This window comes from Aulonocara stuartgranti, assembly GCF_965226115.1.
Source record: "Aulonocara stuartgranti genome assembly, chromosome: 15".
In the NCBI taxonomy this organism is placed as follows: Eukaryota; Metazoa; Chordata; class Actinopteri; order Cichliformes; family Cichlidae; genus Aulonocara; species Aulonocara stuartgranti.
In genome coordinates this window covers 42606382-42629225 of record NC_138951.1, presented here as the reverse complement: position 1 = coordinate 42629225, position 22844 = coordinate 42606382, and the positions used below count along the sequence as shown (strand labels likewise).

The window sequence follows — 22844 nt, the reverse complement described above, 5'->3', positions numbered from 1 at the left end:
ATGTTGTTTCAGTGTCCCTGTCTTCTTATAAAATTAGGGTTTGACTCTGTATGTGTTCATCTATTTGTACTATGATGAATTATATGAATTGAAAAAAAATTATTTCATTATATTATTTACATTTATTTATTTATTAGTGTTAATGCTTATTTAATATTTGAGTATATAAATTAATATTTATTCCTTGACGTTATCATAATGAATTTACTGTTATTAGTGTAACCCTTTTACATGAGATTAATATATTTTAACATTTGTACTTTATAAAATTAATTAAGGAAAAAATATACCTTTTTAAAGAAGTCAAACTTAGAATTAGAGTTAGACATCAAGCCAATTTGGGTTATTAGGGGAAAGGTTAGGGTTAGGGAAAAGGATCATGGGTGGGGTTAGGGTAAGGGAAAGGGTTGGGGTTAGGGAAAGGTAGTGGGAGGAGATAGGAGGTAAAGGTGAAAAGGGGGAGGGGTTAGGGTTAGGAAAAGGACCCGGGTTGGGGATAAAGGGTTAGGATGATACAAAATTGGACCAGACTAGGGTAAATTCCAAATAGGGTTGGACAAACAATTTGGGATCCGGAGTTGGGTCAAAATAGAAACTGAATCAATTTTGCATATTTAAGCCAGATGGTTCTTTGGTACCTAACAAAAAAAATCCAATACTTTTCCTTCTTTTTACGTTCCCAATCCGTCCACTTCACATTTCTTTGCAAGCCAGCCATTCTCATCGCTTCTTCACCATGAATTGAAAAATGTTTAACCAAAGGAGTTTCTGTTGCCTTCTTGTTCTTCACATTGTATCGATGTTGCATCATACGTGTGGACAATGTATTCTTGGTTTCTCCAACATATTGAACACCACATTTTGAACAAAAAATGACATATACACAATTCTTCGAGTTGGTGCTGAAACCTTGCTCAACTCGAAACACTTTTTTCTCAACACTCTTGATGAACTTAAGTCTAACAAATTGGGATTCCAACACCTGTGGTTTCCGCAAAGTTAAAGATGGTAATCTAGCTTTAACCAAAAAATCCCGCAAGTTTTTATTCCGTCTATAGGCTGTGATAACCTTAGACGAAGGAACAAATTGCTGTATATCTGGAACCGTGTCAAAATTCATTTTAAACTTCCCATTTAAAACCTTGGAAATACTCGAATAGGTTGTAATCAGTGGAATCAAATTCCGATCATCCAATGTTTTAGATTCCTTAAAGGTCTTGCATTCCCTAAGAAAGGACCTAGGGTAACCTCTGTTCCTCAAGGCCCTAAAAAGAGCCCTTACTGCTTCAAAAAACTCCACTCGTCTCGTGCAAATCCGATCGAACTGTAAAAGCTGTGCTTTCACAATTCCTCTAAAACAGTGTGTCGGATGGAAACTTTTCTTGTGGAGTAGTGCGTGCGTATCAGTTGTTTTAAAATGCACTTTAATATCTAACTTAAGTGTCTTTAAGAAATCCGGTCCTTTAAACACCGTGGTATCTAGGAAATCAATCTAGTTTTCCTCAAATTCCTTCTTCAAAGTAATTGATGGATCGTGTGTGTTGAGAATTTCCACAAAATTATCAAATTCCTCACGTGATTCCGTCCAGATACCCCAAATGTCATCTAAGTATCTGAGATAACATTTTGGTTTCGTCCCACATTTGGCTAATACTTCTTTCTCCCAATTGGCCAGGGTTAGGGTTAGGGGGTTAGGGGGTAATAGCCAGTAGTCGACCAAATAAAATGGAATAACTTGAAAAGTAAGTGTCGTAGAGGGATGAAAGTGGTGTCTACGGGGTTTTTTGGGGTCCTCCGGACACCCTGGTGAAGACCCCATGTCGATAGCACCAACGGTTCTGGACTTGGTTGAAATCGGTTAAAATTTGACCGAATAAAAAGTTCAAAGTTGCAGATAGGAGTGTCTGATCGGGCTAATTCCACCACCACTGTACTCAGCAGGCCCTGCTGGGTCGTTAGACACCCGACATGGCGTTAGGGTTAGGGGGAGCTGGGGTTAGGGTTAGGTTTTGTGTAAGAGCAGGCCACCAGCAAGCTGGTAGCCTGAGATGCACGGGCCATCGATGTGGCCGGGTGGTGGTGTCCCTGCCCCTTTTTTATATAGGCAGGAAGGATGACAATTTCTTTATTTAATTTGTTTAATTTATTACTTAGAATAACAATTTAGAAAAATATACTTAATTGCTCGATGTTTAATTACTTGATGAGACTCAGAAGATAAATACCACTTTCCTTTCCTTTTTTTTTTTTAATGAATGCATTTATTGAAGAAGGACCACCAAAATCTTTGTTCTATTTGGTGTACATATTAAGAGTTGCTGGACTAACAGTTGGTTTGATTTGCTTCAGAGAATCCTCAAATTCTTTCATCTTAATGTTGCGCACCTCAGCAGCAGCTATAATACGGACTTGGTCTGGTCCCAACTCTCTTATTGGGCCAAGTGCAGCATCTCTGGCTAATGCTGTCAAATTGCTCCCTGAATATCCTGCAGTCACTTTTGCAAGACAGGACAGTTCGTTTTGGCTCAGTGGACTCCCGTGCTTTCCCAAAAGATTTTTCAGCAGCGTAAATCTTGTCTTCTCATCGGGTAAGGTCACATATACTCTTTTTGCAAAGCGCCTTAATATTGCTTCATCGAGCTCCTGGGGCCTGTTAGTTGCTCCAATTACAAGTACCCTGTCATCCCTTCCTGACTGCAACCCGTCAAACTCAATGAGGAACTCGGTTTTTAAATGGCGAGAGGCGTCATGCTCCCCCTCCCTCCTTTCATAGAGCAAGCTGTCCACTTCATCGATGAAGATTACTGAGGGCTGTAACTCTCTTGCAACCGCAAAGAGTGCTCGTACGAGCTTCTTGCCTTCTCCCACATATTTGGAGGTCAAACTAGCAGCACTAATGTTGAAGAATGTTGCATTAGACTCTGCAGCAACTGCTTTGGCGAGCATGGTCTTCCCATTTCCTGGTGGGCCAAATAAAAGCAAGCCACGTGCAGGAGCTCTCAGACCAGTAAAGAGATCAGGTCTTAAGGCAGGAAGGATGACAATTTCTTGAAGTGCTTGCTTTGCCAGATCCTGCCCTGCGATGTCATCAAATGACACAGTCGCTCCACTGCAGTGAACAGAAGAAATATTTTAAATGTGCAAAACTTTTTTTTTTTTAAATTTCACCCAGGGAAAAATGTCTTGTTGATTGTGATGCTTCTGATACCTTTCTACAATTTCATTCATAACTAGAAAGGGCATTTTCTGAAGAAACTGCAGTGTGAATGCTTGAATCTGAATGTATGCACTGAAATGAATTAATTGCTGAATGTTAAGTTAAAAATTCTGAATGAGCTGGAAAATACAGAATTTTTAACCTGAAAACAAAAGTGCAGAACTTTTGAAAGTTGATGTTCACACAGAAGAAGTTGGAAAAAAGCTAAACATGTTTAAAATGTAAATAATAAAAAGATGAGTAATGACAAAAGAAAATTTAGAGTCAGAAAACATCTGAATGAATACTAAAAGTTCATATTCTTCTAATTGAAATGAACTTAAAAGATGAACAAACATTCTGGAGAAAATACAAACTTGTGTACTGTATAGAGATTTGTGAGTAAATTCAAATGAAAGCCTAAGGTGGTGACACAGTTTAACACATGCAAATAATCAAATAAACACAGTCCTTTTTGTGAACATGGATAAATAAGTATCAATAGTTTACAGCATTGTTCAGCCATGCCACTAAATGCTTTTTTACACATTGTTTTAACCTGGGCTCAGACACAAAGTCCCAAATTTAGTTAGTCCCTGACTTTGAGTTGTGGTTATGACTAATTATTATACACAAGGCTTTATCTATCTGAACTCTAAGGACACAAATATAAAAAAACTATACTTACCAGCTGATACCCCACACTACACACTAGGTGTGTCAGCAGAGGTGGGACCAAGTCATTGTTTTGCAAGTCTCAAGTAAGTCTCAAGTCTTTATCCTCAAGTCAAGTCTCAAGTAATGTCAGGCAAGTCAGAGTCAAGTCTCAAGTCACTGGTGTAAAAGTCCGAGTCAAGTCACAAGTCTGAAACTTTGAATTTCAAGTCCTTTCGAGTCTTTAAAAAAAACAAATGAAAAAATAATGTTGCAGTTATATGCTAAATGTAAATATTAGACCATGTAATTTTAAAATCTGTGTTTTTCTCAACACATACAAAATAGTGAACTTAGAAAATATACACAAATTGTGAAATTGCACCTCTTTAAAATGCAGCTCAATTAAACCTAGCTCCTAGAATAATTTTCACCGACAGTTCTGAGATAAGCTGCATGTTATTCTTGGATGCGGTTGTAGGACCGGCTTTAAAATCGCATGACAAAAATATCATACATATTTAAAAAAACTGCATCACCTACGTAGCCTGGACAACATTTGCTAGTTAGATGAAGTCAGCTATCTCATTGTAGCATATTTATATGCATATTTATAATCATACGGTTCTTGGAGTGAGTGCATACACTCATGAAGTTTAGTAACTTCCGGTCACTGCAACAAGCCCAGGTACAGTTTACCGCCGGATGGGTACAGGACCTTGAAATGCACCGTGTAGAAAGTAAAGACCATCGTACCTATCATAAGTTTACCAGTCTCACAAATTGTCTTCATAAATACACATTCGTTAACCGTTTATTAATAGGACCTTTGAGCTCAAGGGTAATTAATTAGTAGTGGAAATAATTTCTGGTAGCATTACAGAAATGTAGCAGTGACAATAATACTGTATGCTGTAATCGCACTGGGCAGTTAGTGATACAAAACAACTGTTTTATCCTGTGAATAAAAGTATATGTTTTTGTCAATGTACCATAATAACAGAAGCGAAACACAATATTGTGTCAGGACAATTCACTATTTATGCACAATAAACAAAGGAGCATAGCGCGAGAATTTCTGTTCAGCGCCAGACTTGCTTGTAACCTATATCACCAATTATGTTAAGAAAAATGACGCATTAACTACAACAGAAGACTGACCTTTGTGGGAATGCTTGGAGCAGACTAACCTGTGAGCTGGAGTGTTCTGGGACGTTATATTTGGTCTTTGAATGGCTGCAATCCAGGCCACCCGTCGCCTCTTTGTTACTTCGGAAACATGGCTCGAACAATTTACAGTGGGGCAAAAAAGTATTTAGTCAGCCACCGATTGTGCAAGTTCCCCCACCTAAAATGATGACAGAGGTCAGTAATTTGCACCAGAGGTACACTGCAACTGTGAGAGACAGAATGTGAAAAAAAAATCCATGAATCCACATGGTAGGATTTGTAAAGAATTTATTGGTAAATCAGGGTGGAAAATAAGTATTTGGTCAATAACAAAAATACAACTCAATACTTTGTAACATAACCTTTGTTGGCAATAACAGAGGTCAAACGTTTACTATAGGTCTTTACCAGGTTTGCACACACAGTAGCTGGTATTTTGGCCCATTCCTCCATGCAGATCTTCTCGAGAGCAGTGATGTTTTGGGGCTGTCGCCGAGCAACACGGACTTTCAACTCCCGCCACAGATTTTCTATGGGGTTGAGGTCTGGAGACTGGCTAGGCCACTCCAGGACTTCCAAATGCTTCTTACGGAGCCACTCCTTTGTTGCCCGGGCGGTGTGTTTTGGATCATTGTCATGTTGGAAGACCCAGCCTCGTTTCATCTTCAAAGTTCTCACTGATGGAAGGAGGTTTTGGCTCAAAATCTCACGATACATGGCCCCATTCATTCTGTCCTTAACACGGATCAGTCGTCCTGTCCCCTTGGCAGAAAAACAGCCCCATAGCATGATGTTTCCACCCCCATGCTTCACAGTAGGTATGGTGTTCTTGGGATGCAACTCAGTATTCTTCTTCCTCCAAACACGACGAGTTGAGTTTATACCAAAAAGTTCTACTTTGGTTTCATCTGACCACATGACATTCTCCCAATCCTCTGCTGTATCATCCATGTGCTCTCTGGCAAACTTCAGACGGGCCTGGACATGCACTGGCTTCAGCAGCGGAACACGTCTGGCACTGCGGGATTTGATTCCCTGCCGTTGTAGTGTGTTACTGATGGTGACCTTTGTTACTTTGGTCCCAGCTCTCTGCAGGTCATTCACCAGGTCCCCCCGTGTGGTTCTGGGATCTTTGCTCACCGTTCTCATGATCATTTTGACCCCACGGGATGAGATCTTGCGTGGAGCCCCAGATCGAGGGAGATTATCAGTGGTCTTGTATGTCTTCCATTTTCTGATGATTGCTCCCACAGTTGATTTTTTCACACCAAGCTGCTTGCCTATTGTAGATTCACTCTTCCCAGTCTGGTGCAGGTCTACAATACTTTTCCTGGTGTCCTTCGAAAGCTCTTTGGTCTTGGCCATGGCGGAGTTTGGAGTCTGACTGTTTGAGGCTGTGGACAGGTGTCTTTTATACAGATGATGAGTTCAAACAGGTGCCATTCATACAGGTAACGAGTGGGGGACAGAAAAGCTTCTTACAGAAGACGTTACAGGTCTGTGAGAGCCAGAGATTTTCCTTGTTTGAGGTGACCAAATACTTATTTTCCACCCTAATTTACGAATAAATTCTTTACAAATCCTACCATGTGAATTCATGGATTTCACATTCTGTCTCTCACAGTTGAAGTGTACCTCTGGTGCAAATTACTGACCTCTGTCATCATTTTAAGTGGGGGAACTTGCACAATCGGTGGCTGACTAAATACTTTTTTGCCCCACTGTATCTTCAACGACGTAATCCGATAACAACCGATCTCTTTACCCGTCGGCTTCCCGTGGCTGTCATGCGACCGGTTATTGCAGTTAATAATACAACAGCTTCTTGACATTTTTGTGTTTCTTTTTATCGCTGTGTGACTGATTTCAATTGAAAGCCTGCGTGCGCTAGTACCTCTTGCCACGAGTTCCCAGAATTCTTTGCGGTTTTACCCCTGAATGACGTCACATTTTCAATCTCTATATAATATGCATGTTAAATTTTAGATTTGGGGTGAAATATCAAGTCTTTTCAAGTAAACCGGTTCAAGTCCAATTCACATCCCAGGTCATTGGTGTAAAAGTCCAAGTCAAGTCACAAGTCTTAGAACATTTTTTCAAGTCAAGTCTAAAGTCATAAAATTAATGACTCGAGTCCAAGTCATGTGACTCGAGTCCACACCTCTGTGTGCGGGCAGGCGGAGAGGAGGATCCAAACGCAGGACTCAGACACTAACTTGAAACTTAAAAACCTCAGCTTTATTGCTGGTACGAAAACAAAACATGAAGTGAACATGGAATATGGAGAACCGAAACACACAGGCATAATCTGATGGTACGACGCGACACCGAGCATGGGAAAACACAGGGCTTATATACACAGGGTAGTAACGGGGGAATCGGCAACAGGAGGGAGACACAGCTGGGAGAGATCAGGGCTAATGAGACATGGGGAACAAAGCTGCACACACTAACATAAGACAAAGACTTTCACAATAAAACAGGAAACATGAATCACAACTCAGAGACATGGACTCAACACAGAGACAGAAAATGACACATGGAACTGAACTATACATGAAACCACAATTCCTAAAACATGGATAATAGAAACATGAAACTCTAATAATAATAATAATAATCCCCACAACCACAAGAGAACAAGAAAACAATCCATGATGCAAAATAAAACCAAAACATAATAAACTCAAAATACTGGGTCCAACGGACCCAGAACCGTGACAAGGTGTGCCATGTGACCTGAAACCTTGGTACAAAATCATCATAATCATTCTGTTAACACTGTTTTTTAACACTGTTTGTGTTGCTGTTCAGCAGTTTAAAATGTTTTAGATTGGATTACATGGAATGAATTTGAATTTTCTTGGGGGTTTTGTGTGTGTTTCGTTCTCAGCAGATTTTGAATTCCAGTTACCACATTTCTGGTCATATGACATATGCCCACTTAAAAAAAATCCCCACAGTTAATTCAACATTAAAACAAAATAAAAATATGTTAAATAAATAAAGGTTTGCTCTGTGATGAAATATTAAATAAGCATACATTGTACAGAGCACTAACAATGAAAACAATCCTTTAGCCTGTTGATCAGAGAGAGGCAGTCATTATGTCCATTTAAAACCTGTAATCACAGAGCACAACGTTTCTGTGAAACTATGAAGTCCCATATGATCCTCATCATGTCCAGTGACTTCAGAGTGGATCCTCCCTGTCATCCGGCCAGTGTTTGATGTGTGGCAAGCAGTACAGAAGCAGGATAGCTGAGGACTTTAAAAGAAGAGCAGAAAACGGGAACATATATAGTTGTAAATGTAAATATCAGTGATACTTGTCTTGTCAAAGGGAATAAAATAATGAAAATGTCAACTTACACACTCATTTAGGGAGGATCTTGACACTGCACAGAGGCACAATCAGTCTGACAATGATGGTGATCTCCAGGGATGTTTTCCTGCAGCAACATTCCTGCCAACTGGCCATATGATCCAGAGTAGTTGGTTTGTAATGAACAGAAAGGTGTATATGTTAGGTAGTGTGCACTCAGAGCTGGTCCTAAGAAACAAACACATCCTGTAATAAACTGAATACCTGTAGTAGTGCTGCTGCAAATATAAAGCCCTTCTATCATGTGTGGTTTCAAAGAAGGTGTTTTGGAGGCTCAGTCACAGAAACTGTGCAGTCTGTTCAGTCCTGAGTGTCTCAGCTCTGAAGGGGATGGATCACAGAGGGAAACACCTGAGTACAGACATTACAATACACTCTAACACTCCTAAGGTCAAGTGAAAACACAATTTAAACACTTTACAAAGAATGAATACATGTTTTCATGGAAATTATGTCATTAACCCTTTTTGTTGTGAGTAAATCTCACCGACTGCTTGTGGGACAAGCTAGAAGGAAGACTAATCTCTCCTGTGCTCCAGATGTGAAGTCTCACGCTCTGATCGTACGGCGATGAAGATGGTGATGATGAAGCCTCTCTGATCTGTGGCATTACAGTTTCTGGCTGCTATGTGCTTCACACTGTTGGATTTTACATGTGAAGCTTGGAGAAGACACAGGAGGACTGTGTCTCTCTTAACAAAAAAAAAAAAAAAAAAAAGGAAACCTAACACCCCCCCCCCCCCAAACTCCCCAACCTCACACCATCCAATGTCTATACAAAAGTAGGGTATCGGCTGGTAACAGAAAGCAAGTGTTACATATGTACTACATATGTAACACTGCTGAAACATTTCTGGCCAGAAATGTGCAGTTATCAACCCAGACCCACCCTGATGATTGCACTGGCCAAAACATGATAAAAGCTCATAAAAATGTATGTTTCATAGAAAAATTTGTCCAAAAATATAATCGTATACTTTTGAAAAAGGTTAAAGTTTATAACAAACCAAAATAATAAAATTTTTGTAAATAGTATTTCAAAATAGAGGCACACATAAAGTGGCTTAACTGTCATTATTGTTTGTTTGTTTGTTTGTTTGTTTGTTTTTTTAAAAAGCAACCTTTAGTCATTGTTGTTCTCTCAGAAACAATGAAGAAGCTGTTGAACATTTATTTGTTGTGTGGGCAATCCTCTGGTCCACCCTCCCTCCCTCCCAGCCACAGTGAGACTGGGGCAGCCTGGCAGGATGTTGAAGCCTGGCTGCAGAGAGGATATGCCTACACTGTTCATTTTAAACTGCTATATTTGATTTTTCTGACATTTATAGGTTACTATTAGTGAATTTTGGATTTTCTGTAATAAATAAAATTGTCATCTTTTACTGATATCATTACTTAATTCATGTAATTGTATTTTATGTAAACAATTCAAACATTATACTGCAATGCATGGCGTTTTTTTCTTAAGTCAACTTTTAAATATTGTTCTACTTTCTATTCAAAGATCTAGATCATGAATCATCATGAATCATGAGGTCTGACCCAAGACTTTGTGGACTGGTGCCAGCTGAACTACCTCCAGATCAACGCCAGTAAAACCAAGGAACTGGTGGTAGACTTCCGCAGGCACAAGCATTCTCCACTGCAACCACTTAACATCCAAGGTATGGACATTGAGGCTGTGGACAGCTACAGGTACCTTGGTGTTCATCTGAACAGCAGACTGGACTGGACTCATAACTCAGACGCCCTCTACAGGAAAGGGCAGAGCAGGCTGTACCTGCTGCGGAGACTCAGGTCGTTTGGAGTGGAGGGCCCACTCCTGAAGACCTTCTATGACTCTGTTGTGGCTTCTGCTATCTTTTATGGTGTGGTCTGCTGGGGCGGCAGCATCTCTGCTGGGGACAGGAAGAGACTGAACAGGGTGATCCGAAGGGCCAGCTCTGTTCTAGGATGCCCTCTGGACCCAGTGGAGGTGGTGAGTGACAGGAGAACGGCGGCTAAGCTGTCATCCCTGTTGGACAACATCTCCCACCCCATGCAGCAGACTGTGACAGCACTGAGCAGCTCCTTCAGTGGGAGACTGCGGCACCCACGGTGTGGGACGGAGAGATTTCGCAGGTCTTTCCTCCCCACTGCTGTCAGACTCCATAATAAAGACTTTAACTGATCAAGCACACACATCCATACATATGCAATAATACTAAGTGCAATAATCCTTTCTGTCATCGTTGTATTTTTACTCAGTTGTATATAGTATTTGTATTTGTATTCTATTTTTATCTTATTGTATATTTATTTTATTTTATTCTACTGTATATAGTATTTTATTTTATTCTATTCTGTACAGTTGTGTACTGTATTTATTCTTATTGTATTCTAATTTTTGCCTCATAACTTTTGCACTGTCCACTTCCTGCTGTGACAAAACAAATTTCCCACATGTGGGACTAATAAAGGTTATCTTATCTTATCTTATCTTATCTTATCACAGGACAATACACAGTATACAGGGTCATGGTAACTATGGTAGGTCTTCATGACTCCAGAATGGAGACATCGCTCTGGCTGAGAAATGAAAATTAGGTCAAGCAGTGTGTTCTTCTCAGTGGTAGGGGCAGTGATGACCTGTGCGTATCCCCTAGACTCAAACAGTTCCAGGATTGGTTTGTTTGCACTGGATAAAACATTCTCATTAAAATCACCACAAACTATGATGGGATGACAGTCCATGATCTCTAATGAGTCTAATAGGCTTACCAGGTTTTTCAGGAATGGCCTCAGAGTGTAGTCTGGAGGTCTGTACACAACTGCAATCAGAGCACTGACTGGTGCTTCAACCTTTAAAGCCAGAAATTCAAGGTCAGTTACATTATGGATGTACTGTTTTTCATGCACTTGAATGTCACTTTTCACATAAACAGCAACTCCACCACCACTTCTGTTTGCCATCTGGGGAAAGTTTGTGTAGGACAGGTGTCTGTTGCATTTGAACAAATTGTAATTTTTCAAGTGGAGACTCTGCGACAAAAGAGCCCCGCAGGTGTGTTTCTGTTAGGCACAAAACATCTGCTAGACACAATTCATGGTGACTCTTGATGTCATTAATGTGAGCTGGCAGTCCCTCTGTATTATGATGAACAATGGTGAAAACGTCTGACCTGCTCAGTGTTTGTCTCACGTGTAGAAGAGGCATCATGTCATCAAGGTTGGCTTGTCTCATGTTCTCAAGCGCTGCAGTGATTTCTGGGTTGGTGAATATTTTTTTCTCCTCCATATCAAGAAGATATAGTCCACTGAGAGACGTCACTCTACTGACAGCTACGTAGGCCATGCCGGGCTCAAAAATGCTCTTAAGAGAGACAACAGCTGATGTAGTTGTCATACCCTGTACCTTATGTATTATACATGCAAAGGCCAGCTTCACTGGGAACTGTCTTCGTACCACTCCTTTCTGCTTCAGATTCTCCTCTGCTCTCTCAATGTACACCATGTCGTCTGCTGGTGTGCGGTTATTCTTTCCAGATGTCTCATTATCCATTTTAAGTACAAGCTTGATGATGTGTTGGTCGTTTTCAGAGTGAACTACTCTAAGTAGTATTCCAAAAGCTCCATTAACCAAACCATTTTGTATGTCAATGTTTCTGGTGAGCATGACACGAGCTCCTTCTGCAACTTTCAGTGTGTCTGGTAACTTGTTTTTACCTCCTTTGAATGGTCTGTCTTGAAGTGCCATTCTGCCAGTTCTAGGATCTTTTCTAAAATCATCTGCATGGATGTCAATGATACGAGTATGGAGCAGAGCCAGTGTTGAAGAGTTGTGTGCATCCACTTCTTTATTAGTTGCAAAAATGTGCAACGCATCAGTCGGACAAAGGGCTGGTTCAGTTATGGCCTGTGACAACAAATTTCTATCTGCTTCACAAAGCTCATCCAACTTTCCTTTCACACGAATTCTGTTCAGCATCTCAGCAAAGACAACATCATCTTTCTGACGCATAATCTCGGTCAGAGTGATCATTTGAAAATGCTCCCGCCACAGGTCGATCTCGGACGGGTCGTGCACACAGAGAGGTTTAGACTGTCGCACTGGGGGTAGCTGATAGAAGTCTCCGACAGCAATAACTGACATGCCTCCAAAGGGTCTCCGAGTCCCTTTGATCTGTTTGAGTCTTGCATCTACATATGCAAAGAGATGTCTTGACACCATAGACACTTCATCAATGACGATTATTTCAGCATTCAAAAGTTCTGATCTGACTTCATCCAGCTGATTGCCAAGTCCCTGAATTGGAGGTTTTAAGCTTCTAGGCAGCTTGAGAAGAGAATGCAGTGTTGTTCCAGAAATGTTAAAAGCTGCAGTCCCAGTGAAAGCAGTTAACAGGACAGTGGGTCTTGATATGTCAACGTCGTCTGCATATCTGGGCACTTTGCTCAGTATCTTAGATGTTTCTGAGTAGATGCATTTGATAAGATGTGATTTTCCTGTTCCAGCACCACCATTAATATAAAAGAAAAACTGCTCTGGATTTAGAGCACAGACTCTTTTAATGCACCAGTCTCTAACTGCATAAAATATGCAGGCTTGCTTCTTGTTCAGATTCTGAAACATCTGACGTAACAATGTGGGATCAATAGCAGGGGGTTCCCTGATGGCTCTGACTTCTGTTGAAGCATCAGCCTGACTGCTGTAGTCGGTCACATCTTCCTGTTCATTTTCATTGTCTCGCTCTCTTTCTTGTTCAACAAGTGGCAACCTTACGAGATCTGATTCAGGTGCCAGATTACACCATTCGTCAGTCACACCTCTGTTCTGCTCATATTCCTCAACAGCGCTCTCGATCTCCTCACCGTTTTTCTCATATTTCTCTCTGTTTCTTTTGACAATGTGTTGCACGTACTCAAGACGGTCAGTATCTGGTAGCTGTACACAGCCAGCACCATAGAAAGCCTGATAGGTTGGCAAAGATGGTGTTTTCAGTTCGTGGTCTGAACGATGAGGAAGGTACAGTTTAAGCAGTCTTCCGTAATATTGCTCTGGATGTTTTTCTTGTGAGCACTGGTGAAATCTGATGATAGCAGGCTTATCGTTTTTGCGCCTTTGCACAAATCCCATCTCATTGAGAAGAGGCAAAACATCTTTACCTTTTTTCTGTTGGCCATAGACAATCCTGCAAGTAGCAGCAAATTCTGCCATGCACATCTCCTCATACTCTGGTGTTTCAGGTCTGGCTTTGTATTTGTCATTCAAAGATGTCATCCAAACATTGGAAGACTCAGGTGTTGTGTTTTCCAGAACTGACAGGGGACGACTCATTTTCACAGGATTATCATCAGTTGGAATGAATATTACAGCACGTGAGCATTGCTTCATGTGAAGACCACATGCACGAGCAACACACTCCTGTGCACTGATCTCTCGCTTCTTTGAATATGCCTGCATGACGGCTCTCATTTCATCGCACTCATTTACACTGTCCTTATGGGAGTTCTCAATGACAGTTTTCAGGTACTCAGATAGCCCGCCCTCTTTTTTTGATATATATTTCATTAAATAATTTGCAGCACCAAAAGCATCTAAAACAAAGCTTATGTCGATATTACTGTTCCAGGCTTCAAGCAGATGTGGATTATAGCCATTTATCCAAGAGTCTTTTGGATCATGCTTTAGTATGATCGTACTCCTTGTGTTCATTTTATTCAGGTATCGCTCATATTCTGCATGTGTCAACTTGCATCTTGCCAAGAGCTGCTCTAAACTCATGGAAGCAGTTTCAGATTCATTTAGCAGCTGGTTCAGTAGTCTGAGCTTGTTCTTTGCTATTTCTACTTCCAGTGCATCATCCTCACTGGGTCTTGTGATCATTGTCTCATTGCAGGGTGGTTTGGGAAAACCAAAACGGCACCCGGAGCTTAAACTCCTAAAGCACGTCTTTGTGTGGTTCTTACTGTGTTTTTGCACTTCTGTTACTTTCTTGTACAGTTCAGGTTGTTTATGTGGATCAGGCAGCTGAGCTGTGATGTATTTGTTTATAAAATCAACAACAGTTTGCTCATCATCCTCCTCAAACACAGGAGCACCTTCTACCCACAGGAGGCAGTGTATGTGTGGGCTTCCTCTGTGCTGAAACTCAACTCTGTAAAAGTAGTCAATGACTTTGCCAAGTGGCTCTGCAGGAGATAAGAGTAAATCTCTGAATAATGCTTCAACTCTCTTGTCAAACATGCGCAGGATTGCTTCTCAGGATGTCACACTTTGCCGACCAGTCGAGTCCTTCAAAATTCACTTGTTCACCTTGCTGCCTTGTTATTGCCTCAATCACTTCAGGCCTGCGCATTTCAGCGGCCGAAAATGTGCAAAAGAACGTGGGAGTTCCCAACTGTCTGATCATGGCAAAAAGATCTCTTGTGGTTTTCTCCCAATAGGCTGGGGTTCCTCTCAGAGGTTGCATGAATCTCACTGCGTCTTTATTTCGCACCAGTTTCTCCACCTCATGTTTATCTTGTAACATGCCTGAGGTTATTTTTCTCCCATCTCTGGTCAGAGGCTTTGCCTTCCTTAACTGTATTGTCATGCTGGATGTAGCCAAGTGTATTTCAGTCACAAACTGTGCAAAGAACAAATAGTTTGTGTCTTTGGCAAAACGATCATCAATGCAGAAAAGTCTTGATTTGAAATACCCACTGGGGGATACTTTGATCAACCTTCTTTCATCAAGTGTGTTTTGACCTGTAGGAAACTGCACAGGGAAGGCCATGGCCTCCAGTTTAGGTGTTTTGAAAAAACTTATTGGATTGTTTCTCTCTGCAGGAGCAACAGAGTAGATTCCTTCACTGAAACATAATATCTCCTCAGCCACATCAGGGGGCTGCAAACAGGACTCGAGTGCAAAACCACCATTAGTCAGTCCATCTTCTTGCTCTGAATCATCTCTCATCTGTTCACGTGATTGTTCACCATCACAGGGTAACATGTCAATGTCCTGTTCATTTTTATTTTGTGCTTCACTCAGTGCATTTTTCTCACAGCTGTCAATTTCCATTAAATCAGCCTCATCATAATCGTCCTCATTCATGTTTTCATCATCATCATCATCTTCATCAGGAAGTGTTGGGTCACATAGCTCAGCATCATCTCTGATGCTCACATCCTTATACTGTGGATGAATCTGCTTGAGTTTATGCAGTGCTTGCACAAGTTTAGACCAGCTTACAGTCTGAAACAGCTGATGACCTTTGTAAGACAAGCATCTCTTCAGTTTTACTCTCATCACCTGAGAATTAATTCTCAATCGAGGTAGTGCTTCAACAGTTTCCTGCACCTCTGATGGGACACAGACCACATTTCCTCTAATTGCTCTCTGTCTGCCTTTGGGAAGAGGAATGATCTTGGCAAATGGTATGCACTTGGCTATGAGATGTCTCTCCAGTATGTTGAGATCAGACAGTTCAGGTGGAATATCAGCAAGATCCAGTTTATTGGCAACAGCAAGTGCTGGCATGAATCCATTTTTAAGATGATCGTGGCAGGTGTGACAAATCCACTCTCTCTTTCTCTCATCAGGCACATTGCACTGCTCATTTCTGCAGTTTTCATCACAAAGATGAACAAACCTTCCTGTCAAACATGTTGCAACCACACGTGGGTTTTTGACATACTTTGACCTTGTGCGGGGTCGCACTTGGTTTGGAAATGAAGCCTTAAAACATACAGTACATGGCTATGATGGTTCAGCTTTGATTTGTGATTTTAACACAGATATGGCCTCGTTGATCACACTGTTGTCACTCTCTTGGGTTTGTCTGTTCACCCATCTGTATTTCCTTTTTATTTTCATTGCACATCTCATGTTGTGCATAATCCTGAATGCAAGATTACTTTGATACCTGTCTCGCATTAGTTGTTTCATTAGTTGTTTGTGTCTTACTCTGAATGGGTCGTCACGTGCATAACGCTGAGTCACTCGAGATCTCTGTCTCTCTCTGAATTCAGGGTTTTCTTGATACCTTTTAGTTATATATATTTTTTTGTTTTTGTCTAAATTCAGCATTGTCACAGTAGCGTCTTTTAATATATTGTTGTTGTTTTTGTCTAACTTCAGGATTGGTTTATATGCCTCGCTTGTGCAAGATTTTTTCTTTTCTTTGTACTCTTTATTTGAAGCATACTTTAGTTGTTCTTTCCTTTTTTGGTTTTCTTTTCTCTGATTTCTGGGTTTCTCTGATGCCATTAATCTTCTTTTCATTTTGTGCCTTTGTTGTTGATTAACTTTTTTCAGTTTTTGTAAAACTATATCAGAAAGATCACAGGCAGCAACATTTTTTATGGCAGCATTTGATTGACATGAAAAAGCATCCCTTGATGGAAGGAAACTTAATTCACTGCATAATTCTTCAGTTGGTATATTAGGAGGTTCATTCTGATCTTCATATGATGTGAACTGAGTCATGTGGACTTCTTTTTGTTTCACCAGTGGCGTACAAATGGACATTTGACAAAATATGTTTTCAGTCAGACCAGTGGTTGTGTTTCTCCTTGGAGTAGAGGGGTTTGCTTCATCAACAGTTGTATCAGAGTCAGTAGGTGCCACAGCAGTGGCAGCTGTTTGTCTGCAGACTGTGTCTGTGATAGTATCATTTAGGTTGACTGTGCTCATACTGTAGAACTGCACAGGCTTCAGTTCATAGTTACAAGAGGGTGATATCTCCATCATTTCATAAGAATCTTGTAGCCTCTTAATCATGTCACTCAGGAGTGTGAATTTCAGCATCACTGCTGAATCACGATTACGTGACTGTAGTAGTAGAGGAAGACCACTGGGTGTTCTGGAGTGTGGATCAAAGAAACCATATTTGCCTGATGTGGATCTGAACGCTGCGATACACAATCCACTCATAATCAATAAGGCATACTGCACATCTGACAACAGGCAGCTCAGTCCTGCTTCTAAGCTGAGAAAGGTATCTACTGCCTCCTCTGGAGGTTCTTCAGATGTCCCATACCGGGAAAGCTGTGTCATGTTGACATGATACATAGACCTGCGAGCATCAACTTTGTCTGGCAGCTCGTCGGTTGCCAAATGAATATTTTTAGGAAATCTTTTCTTGGCCTCTTTGTACATCACATTACCTTTATCCAAGACCAGATTAAGGTCAGCTGTAGTCATGTTTTCATTCTCATGAAGGAATGCAAGAAATGTGAGTGAGTTACATGTGCACTGCTTGTTTCTGGAGTCTCCATATTTAGGATGTGCCTGGCTGTGAGATGCACAGACATGTGTAACAGAGGGCTGGTTTTCAAGGTTCACTCTTTCTGCATGAGATGGTCCTGCCTAGGGCTGGGCCATATTATACCGTTCACGGTAATACCGGTATAATGTTAGGCAACGATAGGAAAATGAAATGTCGCGATAGAATATGAGTAAAACGCGCATGCGCAGTGCCTTTGTTTTCATACGCACATGGCCGATTGTTGAGTGAAACAGATGAACCAGAATTGGTTTGTAAAAATGGTGCAACTTCAGTGATGTGGAACCTCGTTTGGTGTTTGTCCGTCAGATACACGACAAAGCACATTTTTTTGCAGAACATGCATGCGGCCGTCGTTATTGTCGTATTTGTCGGTCTAAGATGCTCTTAAATCTGGGAGTAATCTGGGTCCTAAACTCCGTGTGCTTCTGGTCAAACGAACACTGCAGCATCACTGAGAGTTAAAAACTGTCTAAATTCTTTCATCTTTAATAAAACGATAAGCATTGCTGCTTTACCAGGTGTAACTATGAAGTTTAACTTCCAGGCATCCATGAAAACAAAATTTATTACATTTAACGGAGTTAGCAGGAAGCTAGCGGAAGTTAGCTCGCTAGTTTCACTAGCTACCTAAGCATGATATTGCATGTTCTGACTGAAAGATTTCTGAAAAAAATCAAACGTACAGCTCTGCTATCACTTCCAACATAAATGAAGACAGGAAACTAAACAGCAGTGACGTTTGTAGGGTTACTGAAGTTGGGCTAGCTGGTATATAATGATGTGCTACGTGATCGCTAGCGACACAGCTATGTTAGCATAACATAAACAGTGAAGCTGGAGGACGAACACTAACACTTTTCCACTTATAAAAGTTAACGTGAAGGTTCCTCATGGTTAGAGACAAATGCAATCGCATGGCAGGATGCTGTAAACGGACCAAACTTCAGTCAGGAGAACAACTGAGATAATCCATCCACAATACGAGGTTAGTCATTAATATACTGCAACAACATGGGAATAGAGCAGCTGCCAGAGAATTCAACATTAATGAATCAATGGTACAGAAGTGGATGAAGCAAGAAGAATGAGTTTAATAAAGTTTGATTTATCTGACTGCTTTGTTTCGCTTAATGTGCCTTATAATCCCGTGCACCTTATGGTCCAAAAAATACGTACTGCACACTGCAGTTTAATGTTGCAAAGCACCTCTTTTTAACTTCAGTGGATATTATACATGGTTATGCTCAGGATATGTCAGCCCATTTCTACTGGAAATGCCTTTTGGTTAAACTTTCAGCAAGGAATTTGCATTTGCACCGTTACATTTTTATAAAGCTTTAATGTACATAAAAACCAGCTTCTTGTTTAAGTGAAAATAAATGGAAGGTTGTCTTTTTGCGCTAGTAATGTTGTGGAGTTCTATTTTGTCTCGCATCAATTATATCGTCAGTTATATCGTTATCGCAAATTTTCAAATATATATCGTGATAAATATTTTTGGCCATATCGCCCTGCTCTAGTCCTGCCACATCACTGTGACGGCCTCACAGTGAAGCTCATGGAACTCATGGAAGCTCATCAAACTTCTTCCAGCGTTGTTTTGCAGCTTGTGACTTTTTCTGCTTCCTTGGCATTTTCACACACTTGCAAGTGTTTCTTAGTCTTTAGAAAATATGTTCACAAGATAAGAGTGGCACACACCAGGAGATGTTGTCTTTGTTTTTATTTGTCTGAAACAGTTGTCTTTCGTTTGACAGTTTGTTCTTCAGTTGAGAGAATATTATGCACTCTCTTTATAGGCTTGGCACAACTTAGCAGCAAGCCCAGAATGAAAAACAGGTAGAGAGAAAATTTAGAAGAGAGAACAGACAGAGCAGGAGAGACACAGCTTTAAATCAAACCGCAATAAGATTCTTAGTTTGGCACAATTTCGCACAAACCACAGGGTTAAATACAGATGGAAAGAAGGCAGAGAGAACAGGTGGAGAAGGACAGAGGATAGAGGGGTTGGGATATGAGAGAGAAGACTGGAAATCTGGTCCTTGTTCTTCTTCTGCACACTGTGAACAAAAAAGAAGAAAAAATAATAATTGTATTAAAATGAAATCACATGGTAATTGTTTGAACTAATTGTGACTACTAAAACAAATATTCAAGCTAAACTGTTGTTGGCTGCCATGTGCAAAAAGTTGCATAATTGGGCACTTTTTAAAAGAATAAATATTTAATTAAATTCAGCAATAATATTTTTAAATACAAATATGATTAACTAATCACATGTAGTGTGACTACAAAAATGTACGAAAAAAATATTTTAGCCCAATTATTAAGCTGCACTTATGTGTATTTATTATAAAATTGTGTTTAAAATGTTTAGCACAAAGTTTGAACCCATCAAAGCTTATATTAGTCAGATTATTTTTTTATTTTGGTCTACTTCTCTTACAGTATGTGCACACCTACCAGGCAAAGCACAGGTGTCAGTCAAGTTCCTGAAAGTGTAAGACGAGAAATTATATGTTAGTTGTCTGTACAGTGTTATCAGACTAACAGAAATACAAAGCCCACACGACATGATACACTGAACTCATAGTCAGCAGGTTATAGAATAATACAGCACACCAAATAAAAGAATAAAAAATAAAAATAGAATAAAACAGACACAGCAGCAATTTTATAATTCAAACTAATTACCTGAAGTATTTCCACATATTTAAGGCTACTGTTAGACTGTTACTAGCCTTAGCATTGCTGCTAGCGCTAGCATTCCGGCTAGCATTAGCACTTCAGTTAGTGTTAGCGATGCAGCTAGCGTTAGCATTGCAGCTAGCATTAGCAATGCTGCTAGCGCTTGCACTCTTATTACTGTTAAAACTGAGCCACAATGGCAATAATAAAGCTCATTTCTTACTTTTGTCTCACTCACTGACCGCCAAGATATATCACAGGAATATTCTTTTTGTCAGTTAACAACTGCTAAGGCTAGTGTTAGCACTATAGCTAGCGTTAGCATTGTTGCTAGCATTGGCATTGAAGCTAGCGTTAGCACTGCTGGTAACAGCAAAACATCATAAACGTATATAAATGATAGCGAAGGTTATTCTTCTGATTAATTAGTGTGAATGTTTTTCAAGCATTCACACTAATTAAGTTGGCCAGTTTACTGTCCACATTCTTGAAGTTTTTCATATCCCTCTTCGGGGGCTGTTTCACAGCTGCCGGTCTTCCATTCTGAGTTTTTCCCACCCGAGCGGTTGTCTTAGCAGGAATAAGATTGTCCCAGAAAGCATTACACATTAGAAAGGTAGCTTCAAATGGCATGTGCCTGCACTATTAAATAACCAAAAAAACCCACAAACCTTTGCATCAGTTAGTCTTAATGAAGGTCTTACAGGAGTGGAGGGTCTGATGGTGGTGGAAACACCTGCGGGTTGACTTTTAGGAGCTGACTTTGGCTGTGGAAGAGCATGACGTGATGTCCCTTGGGGGTCATTTCTCCTTTTAGAGACTAGTGTCGTCTCTAAAAGGGTAAGCCTGTCTTTTGCCATGGTGAGGTTGGTGACCATTTTATCCTGAAGTCTCTTTGCTCGGTCATACTGCTCTCTATGCCCAGTGAGCTCTATTGCAATACCCCTTTCAAGCTCAGAAATCCCTTTCTTGTACCACTGCACAACCTCCTTCGTCTCACCTGTGTCGTCCTCGTCGATCTTCAGTGCCTTGGATATATACTCAAACGCGTGCTTGTGGATGTTTTTTATAACTTCAGCGCTGTCTTTGGGCTTACTTGCGTTTGTTTTGGTCGACATTACTCTCGCGCTACTTCCCCCCTGTTCTCAGTCATAACACGGTAAGCTAGTCATAAACGAAAACGTTTAGGCTTTAAATCGCATTTAAAGGTGATGCAGTCCTCTTTCTTTGGGACAAAACACAACGCTTTAGCTTCATAGAATAAAAATTCTGGCGCTTCGTGACAACAGGGTTAGGGTAGGGTAGGGTTAGGGGGTTACGGTTAAGGGTTAGGATTAGGGGGTAATAGCCAGTAGCCGACTGTAACAAATTGGAATAACTCGAAAAGTAAGTGTCGTAGAGGGATGAAGGTGGTGTCTATGGGGGTTTTTGGGGTCCTCTGGACACCTTGGTGAAGACCCCATGTCGATACCATCAACAGTTCTGGACTTAGGCCCAATCGGTCAAATTCTGACCGTAACAATAGTTCAAAATTGGTGAATAGAAGTGTCCTATCGCGATGATTCCACCACCGCTCTGTGGTTCCTGTTCCTCTCATGTCCTAGTCCACACATGCCTTCAAGACGCATCCTACAAGTGGAGAGCAACACATGATCAGTTACCACTATAAGAGAATCGCCTTGTGCGCCTCTTCTTCGCTCTGCTTTGTCTGTGTGTTTGGTTTTTAAATGGGTTAGGGGTTAGGGTTAAAGAGATGGGCGGCAAAGGAGCAATACAGAGTGGAAGGCTATGAGCTAAGGCGGTATACAGTGCTGCAACAGAACAACAGAGGGCATACGTTTAGCTTGTGTTACTACGAGTGCTAGATAAGAGCAGTTTGCAGCTGCTACAGTGGCCACGTGTTTGACAGGCAGAGTGTGACACAGAGAAGTGGTTTAATGCTTTTACGTTTTGACTCTTAATCTTTGTAGGCCTGTGTGTGTGTGTGTGTGTGTGTGTCTCTTGTGCCTCTATGTGCCTGGCTTTTGCCTCTGTGTCTGTCCCCCTGTGCCTCTCTGAAGCTGCTGGGTCATTCAAATCTGACAGTCCTTGTGGAATATGTGCCCCCTTGAGGGTCAATTTGGCACAAAGTGTCAGAAGATGTTAAAGCAGCACAAAATAACAAGATCTAACAACCCATGGTGGTCGTCAGCCACCGGAGGGAACCCAGGTTGCCATGTCCAGTGGCAATTAAATGTGTTGCAGCTCTACAACGTTGTATATTTCCAGTCAGTCAAACAGAAAACAGAATGTGATGAAATGACTTTATCTTTAATTCCACTTTTATCGTGGGACTGATCAAAGTCGCTGCTTGCAGGTTTCAGTAAAGGAAAACAAAAAAAAAAACAAAAAAAAAAAACGGTGAAACTCCGCTTCACAGTCTGGTGTAAAATCAGCAACCCAAGCAAAAATAAATAATCAATAAATATGCAAACGCATATAGAAAAATAATTTCCAGCT

General features: G+C 40.7%; 1 protein-coding gene across 1 annotated transcript; it reads right to left on the bottom strand.

Moving 5' to 3' along the window:
* Nucleotides 1-2256: 2256 nt before the first annotated feature.
* LOC309688673 (spastin-like) lies at nucleotides 2257-22825 on the bottom strand. Its single transcript, XM_082504547.1, has 4 exons — nucleotides 21017-22825; nucleotides 20801-20915; nucleotides 3209-3230; nucleotides 2257-3109 (listed from the first exon to the last, which is right to left on the bottom strand). Exons 1-4 carry the CDS (start codon nucleotides 21461-21463, stop codon nucleotides 2293-2295), a joined length of 1401 nt encoding a protein of 466 aa, XP_082360673.1. The 5' UTR covers nucleotides 21464-22825; the 3' UTR covers nucleotides 2257-2292.
* Nucleotides 22826-22844: the final 19 nt, after the last annotated feature.

Coding starts and splice junctions, on each gene's coding strand:
- LOC309688673 (XM_082504547.1), bottom strand. CDS start 21,463: ATGTCGACCAAAACAAACGCAAGTAAGCCCAAAGACAGCGCTGAAGTT. Junction 3,231..20,800: donor TAAACTGGCCAACTTAATTA/GTGTGAATGCTT, acceptor TGCCCTTTCTAG/TTATGAATGAAATTGTAGAA. Junction 3,110..3,208: donor ATGAATGAAATTGTAGAAAG/GTATCAGAAGCA, acceptor TGTTCACTGCAG/TGGAGCGACTGTGTCATTTG.